Source organism: Zea mays, chromosome 4 (genome assembly GCF_902167145.1).
Source record: "Zea mays cultivar B73 chromosome 4, Zm-B73-REFERENCE-NAM-5.0, whole genome shotgun sequence".
In the NCBI taxonomy this organism is placed as follows: Eukaryota; Viridiplantae; Streptophyta; class Magnoliopsida; order Poales; family Poaceae; genus Zea; species Zea mays.
The window spans coordinates 162,346,359-162,353,396 of record NC_050099.1 but is presented as its reverse complement, the minus strand read 5'-3'; the positions used below and the strand labels follow the sequence as shown (position 1 = coordinate 162,353,396).

The following is a 7,038-nucleotide window of genomic DNA, read 5'->3' as shown; positions in this document are numbered from 1 at the left end:
GAGGCTTCTTCACTGGAGGTGGTGCTGGTGAGGCCTGGGCTGGTATATCAGGCGGAGGAGGAAGTGCAGTGTTGTCAAACTGAGTGCCATCATCCTCGGATAGGAAACTACCATATTGTGCCATTACTTGGTTCCAATCCGTACCCATGCTGTACATTCAAGGTAGTCACATAAGAACCATGTGAAATGAAAGCAGAACCATGTGAATGTTAACAGGACAGGCACAAGAAACTGAGAAGTGGTGCAGACTAGATATATTGCAAAGTTCATAACATTTAACAGACCACGTTAACATAAACATGTCATCAACATCGCGTCCGGATAGTTGTCGACATCATAAACATGACATAAACTAAACCACTCACTTGTGACACACATCTGTTGTGTTCACATACAAAAGACTACTTGGACTCACATAAACCTAACACATACACATATTCCTTAGGTGCATGCTAATCTAGTAGGGATAGGTGTCATCGGTGGAGTAGTCGCGTCCATCGTCGTAGCCGACGATATCGTCAGGATTCAACTCTGAATCATAATCAAGCAGAAGCTCATCCTCTGTTTCTGATGATGAGGCAATTGGAGAAGGGGCCATGTGCTCCATCTCCCAGTCTTTTTCCAGAGCTAGGTGATCAAGGTCCTTGGCGAGGTCCTCGATCTGAACTAAAGCACGATTCATTTCATTGAGGACTGGTCCGCTAACTGGTTGGAAGGCACCGTGGACGACGTCGACGATGTCGGCACAACGCTGCTCCACTACTCTAATTAAATGAGCCAGTGCTCTTCGGAGCTTTGCGTTCTCCGAATCCATGGTCTACATAAAACATATGGTTGTGTTAATATATGTAGGTGATAATTTTATGTATCGAGCTTTAGTTCAGCTAGTATTGGCAGTAGGCAGTTGAAATCAGCACATGAGTAATGAACATGAATTATGAAGACAAAATCATCATTGAGTGTGTCAAAAGAATTGGCCAAGTCATTGTGAATACACCTCGAGTCCTATATCAACAAAGCTTGTACCACAAAGATATTTGGTTAATGTGAACATCAATTATCAAGAGATAGCATAGTGCTCATGATTCAGTCTGTGTAAAACAGTCCCCATGTATTTGTAAATACACATCGATGACTACAACAGAGAATTCTTGTACCACAATAAAATTTTCTATAATGGGAACCAAATTTATGAACACAAAACATAATGGTCAAGGAATCCTACATCCATCGAATGTATAACCCTAAATCCGTAACCCTAGATCTGGACGAGTTGTACCATTTGAAGTACTAGAATCATAGAAAGCAAAATCGATCTTCAATGTTTACCTTTTTTTCTTCGGATCTGGACCACCTGACCTAATGGAAGACGATGAAGAAGGTGGCGTCGAGATGCGCTTGCGTTTCTCCCCAGCTTCCTTCGTCGGCGCCGTCGATCTTCTCAGCTTCTTGGCGATGGCGGTTCGACGACGACGAACACCCACGGAACCACCCGCTCCTTGGATCTTTGAGTCGTCGGCGCCGACCTCCTTGCCTCCAGCCACCGAGAGCAGTCCGCCTCCGGACCCGCTCGAGCACGGCCTCTTCGAGCCCAGCTTGGGCGACGCCGCCGAGGAGCAGCGCCGCGAGCCCCCCTCACCGACTTGGATGGAAGTCGCCAGCGACGGCACAACAGCGGCTCCGGATTTTTCACCACCGCGCGAGCCCGACCCCGAGCCCGGATACCGGACGTCTGGAATTCTCCACATCTAGGGTGCGTGCGACGTCCTCTAAAATTTAGAGTGCGATATAGAGTACGTTGCTGGGCGCGTTGAGGACGTGTCTGAACCCTATATTAAGGGTACCGGACGGTTTACCGTCCCTTGCTGGACACAGCCTAAGACCTACCTTTTTTGTGTCATGTGTTGCGTTCTTGCTCTTTGTGTTGTGTTCTACTCCTCTGTCTTGCATTCTTAGAGTTGTTGTTCCCATCGAATAGTGTACAGTTGCAAGATACTCCAATCAATGGAGGTCCTTGCGAGGAGAAAAACATAAGCAAAAGAAATGTGGCCTCAAGCTGTCCATTCGATCACTTGAGAAGGGTTGAGTACAACCCTCATTCTTTGGGACACCACAACATGGAGTAGGCAAGCATTTGAGGCTTGATTGGACCATAGAAAAAATATTGTCTATGTCTTGTGTGCTTGAAATTTTGTAATTTATTCTTCCTCCATTATTCTAAGGTCTTGCTTTACACTTGTGTTATTGCTCGAGTTATAATTATGCAATCTTGGAAGAGCAATCAAGTGCAAGAACTTCTCCCTTCTCTCCCTCTCTTGGACCTTGTTTTTGACCTAACTTATAATTTGATATGCAAGTTTGTTTTAAGTTGTGATTTATCCAGATCCATCTATTCACCCTCCCTAGATAACTATCAATTTTCAATACAATATGACTCCTCATATCTTGGTTAGTACCTTGACTTAATGTAAGTACTCTCTTCACCTTAGTCAAGATATCTATATCTGAATTTTATATCTATTATTTGAGAAAACATATATCGGATTTTAGGTTTAATTTTTATGAATTTTAACAAGAACAATGCTAAAAAAACAAGGATACATATTTGCATATCATATTCTATATCCTATTTATTCGCAACCGAAGAAACAAAACCAAACAATTAACGTCCCAATAAGTATTCGGATCCATCCCTAGTTGGTAAGATAGTTCACTTGTCAAACCTTGAAACTGATTCCAGCGAAAGCTAATTTCAAGGTAGGATTCAATATATAATGAAGAGCTTTGTTAAGTTCCACAATTTGAACAAGGGACGAATCTACACGATTAGATTTTTGATGACCTAGGTGCTTAAATAAAACCAAAAAGGTGTGCCTGGTATAATTAATGAATAGTAAACTTGAAATAAGATTTTTCTATTTTTTTTACTTCGATATAGTTGGAAAGAAATATATATATATATATATATATATATATATATATATATATATATATATATATATATATATAACGTGTCCACAAAAACACCATTAGTAGTAAAAAAAAGTAGAGTAAAAGCTATAAAGAGTTAATAGTTTAGTCTCTAAATTCTAAATAAAAATATATAAATAATGTGTCTCCTTAAAACAATAGCTTCAAACAAACACCATGTTCGATGAAAGGGAATGAGGATCTAAGATTAATCAATAAAAGAAAAGAACCTACATCATTAGACTTTGAGGTGATCCAATAGCTTCAATTAAACCATAGAATCCTATATCTAATACAGTTAATAAACAGTAAGGACTACACGTTATGAGATTAATTAAAAAAAATAAGAACCCACACTGCTACTTTTATGGTGATTTAAGATCTTAGATTAAACAAAAATGTTCATGTTTAATACAATTAATAATAATAATAATTTTGAAACAACAGATTAATAAAAATGGCTTCATGCAAATAGAAAAGTACCTAGATAAAGAGTTTATGTAAAATACAATTAGTAAAACAAAATTTTGAATTAAAACTATGAATTGCAAAGAAAAGATACCTAAGCTATAGTAGCAAATAGCAAAATTAAAAACTACATATTATATATGAAGGTATTATTTTGAAATCCATATATTGAAATTTGAAAAAGGACAAATGAATAAAAAGTTAGTGTATTATAATTTCCAGAAACTGTTATCATGATCTCTTTTTTTATTGAAAGGACAATGCAATTATATTCTTGTACAGTCGTATGTAAATTACGGGCCTGACTGATTTCTTGTCCAATGTAAGGTTGTTTGGCTAGGCAGCTATCCAGGACACCAATTTTAAGTACCTACGTAGCAATCAGTATGATTGCTAGAAAACTAAGCTGAATACCAGGTCATGAACCAAACATGCCTTATATTATGAAGCTCCGCTATTCAAACTCTAGCAATCAGGATCGTTGCTGGCTAAGTGTCTATTACTAACAACTTTTTTTTTGTCCATCTGGGCTCATGGATTTGCCACAACATAGGTCCAGTGTCCACCCAAGAAAAAGTAAGAGAGGCCCAAAGGCAAAAGTGCACTGCACCCGGCAGCACGCGTAGCTTCCACTCAACTACTCAAGGCTCAAGCGTCCCGCACAGCTAACAATCCATGTTCAAAGATCAAAAAGGGCGCGACACAGTTTGCAGATGTGCTACTCGCCCACTACACCATATCACGCGCATGCATGCGAAGCATGCACGGCACTACACGCAACAAAACCCCGAACCATCGAACAAGGGAAACAAAAATACATATAAGAACGCAAAAACATCTGCCGGCAGTGTCCGGTGCTTACTACTATACCAAGCACGGTGTATATAGTGGAAAAAAAATTTGTTGCAGCCCGGCTGCAAACCAGACTGTTTGCAGCCCCTCACAAAAAGGAGGATAGGTCCCACCCGCAGGTAAATAATACAACTAAAACGTTATCTGGTGGACCTGCAGGTGGGGCCTATCCACCTTTTTGTGAGGGGCTGCAAACAGCCTGGTTTGCAGCCGGGCTGCAACAAATTTTTTTCCTATATAGTACAGGGCGCCTTAATCACTAACCCTTGGCCTTGGCGTTGACGGTGGCGGCACCAATGACGCCGCGACGGCGAGAGCGACGGTCGCCAGCTTCTTGAACTCGGCGTCCTCGCCGGCCAGCGGCGACGTGTCGGCGGCCTCGCCGAACGCGTCCTCGCACGTCTCGGGCGCGTCCAGCGCCGCGCTGAGCTGCGTGACCGCGTCGTCGATGCCGGCCGCCCCGCCCTCCGCGCCGCGGGCGAGCTCCTCTTCTGCCTGCCCGAGCTGGTCCACGGCGTCCGAGTATGCCTCGGCGCACACGGACAGGCGGTCCCGCCTCCTCGCGTCCCTCTCGAGCGCGCCCATGGCCGCGATGCGCGCCGCCGTCGCATTGGCCTTCGCCTCGGCGATCCTGGCCGCGATGGCGGCGAGGCCACGCGCGTCCGTGGCCTCGGCGCTGTCCTTGTCGGCCTGGAAGACCCTAATGCAGTACTCGTAACCGATGGACGGGTGGCCGGCGGCGAAGGACCTGCATGTGTCTTGCAGCGGGGAGGACGACCTGCTGCACATCGGCAAGATGAGCAGGACGAACAACACGGAGGACATCGGCTTCATGGTGGCGCCGGTGATTCTTTTGCTTAGCTAGTTAGCTTGTGTAGATGGCTCGTGGGGGCAATGCGTTGAGAGTTGGATGTGGATGGTAGAGCTGCAGTTGGTGGCTTTTGTTGGTGCTGCCGGCCTTCTCGTACGGTCGTACCTGAGAGAAGATGGCCCAGTGTTTGGACGTGTGCAGCAGATCATACATATAATTATGTAAAACAATATTGTGCAGTGTAGATAGTACTTCATATAGTGGAGTTTAAATAGAATTTTGTAATAAGAGAGTTGCTCGAGATAGCTTAAGAATGCCTGAAGAACATTTCTAGAGTACTCATATCATATATCTTTAAAGGAATGTTCTACCGATAACTTGTGACTTGTAGAAGCGACGTTAGATTAGGTGGAAACCATGAGAGCCTATTTGGAATACAGGTTTCTTTTTCGTGTCCATGTATATTTTCTATGAAATTAAACTGATTTTTAGAAAACTTCAATACAAATTCTGTTGTGTCATATACAGATCATAAAAAGCTAGTAAGAGTAGCGCACAAGTAGTCGGTGAGGAGGTTGGAAAGCCAATGTCGCTACAATCGAGATCCTAGATAGGATTGCATTTCTCCCCCTCACGACCTCTATTGGATATATCGTGGTATCGGAATGTTATTAGATTTTACAAAATAAAATGATTTTGAATTGATTTAATTGGGTTTTTTTTGTAAATTAAGTGGATTTTTTTTGACATTGTTTCCAGTGTACGCCTTAACTGTAATTGTAAACAATATTTCATCACAGCCAAAAGCCATTTTAAAAGTTATGCAGTACCATATACGATCAGTTTCGGGATTCTACAGATTTCATATAGAAGCTTCATCTATGATTTGGGATACAATTAAATTTGGAAGTTATACTGAGATCAGTATTGTTTCAGTTTGGTATTAGTAAGATTCACATGTGTCGTGATTCTAGTGATGTCCGGGTCCAGTCCAGCCAGTTAACGTTGGTCAGCCCAAATTTTAAAAAAACAGGCTCACTGAAAGTCTGCTTCGGCTCGGGCCACAGCCGAGACGATCAAACGGGACTAGCAGCAGTCGCTTGCTCTGTTGGGCACTTTGGCGGCCGCCACGGAGATGGTGAACCGGTACTGGCCAATGGCCGAGGCAGCTGTTGCCAATGCCCGATACTGGTTGATCGTTACCCATAGTAGTATAATCGGCGGAGAACATAATAACATTTATGTCCATATCTAAGTGTTCCGGTGTAGCTCCATAATCGATTAAATCCTCTTCTAGCAAGTCGTACTCTTCCATAGGTATTGGCGTATCCTTGGAGGCGTCCTAGCGTAGGGCGGACGGTCCGTGTCATCCACGGATGGTCCGGCCTTAATAGCCGGAATGTCCGTCGTATATGCTGAGAGTTGTGAAGTTGTTGTCTAATTTTCTGTTTTCGTGGTCGTTTGATTTGTTTCAACGGTCTTTGGCCTACAACTCTTTTGCGGTGATGGGTACTGCAGATGTGTGTCATTAAATATTTTTTCTACTTTCTTTTCCTTGCTCTCCTTTGCTCTCAAGCGTTGTAATTTTCGCTTTTGAGACCGTGTCAGTCCCGATGGGCACCATCGGGGCATGGAGTATTTTGGCTCGGCTGTTTGATGGCAGTCGTGTCTCCTTCTTTGCTTGTATTGGTCGATTTACCAAAAATCATCAGTCCTTCATTACTTTCCTATACGACAACATCTGTTGTACCTATTTTGATGATATCCCTTTTGTCGCCCTCTTGGTAGCTGTAAGTATATGCCCCCCTGCCGGATTGGTCGGTCTTTGCGGCCGAGTGGTCCAGCAATCTTGCTAGACCTGTGCCTGGTGACCGGATTGAGTGGCGCTCAATCGTTCTTGTACTGGAGGTGCCAACCTGTTGAATACAGATGTTTGG

At 43.3% G+C, this 7,038-nt stretch overlaps 1 protein-coding gene across 1 annotated transcript; it reads right to left on the bottom strand.

Moving 5' to 3' along the window:
• Positions 1 to 228: 228 nt before the first annotated feature.
• Positions 229 to 5,507, bottom strand: LOC100284714 (pectinesterase inhibitor 12). The gene is made up of 2 exons (XM_020552657.3): positions 4,555 to 5,507; positions 229 to 817 (listed from the first exon to the last, which is right to left on the bottom strand). Exons 1-2 carry the CDS (start codon positions 5,122 to 5,124, stop codon positions 458 to 460), a joined length of 930 nt encoding a protein of 309 aa, XP_020408246.2. The 5' UTR covers positions 5,125 to 5,507; the 3' UTR covers positions 229 to 457.
• Between the last annotated feature and the right edge of the window lie 1,531 nt (positions 5,508 to 7,038).

What these genes read in the sequence shown, in the direction of transcription:
- LOC100284714 (XM_020552657.3), bottom strand. Translation starts at nt 5,124, where the DNA reads ATGAAGCCGATGTCCTCCGTGTTGTTCGTCCTGCTCATCTTGCCGATG. An exon ending in CGTCAACGCCAAGGCCAAGG is followed by an intron (nt 818 to 4,554) that starts GTTAGTGATTAA and finishes TGTTTTATGTAG; the next exon opens with ACCATGGATTCGGAGAACGC.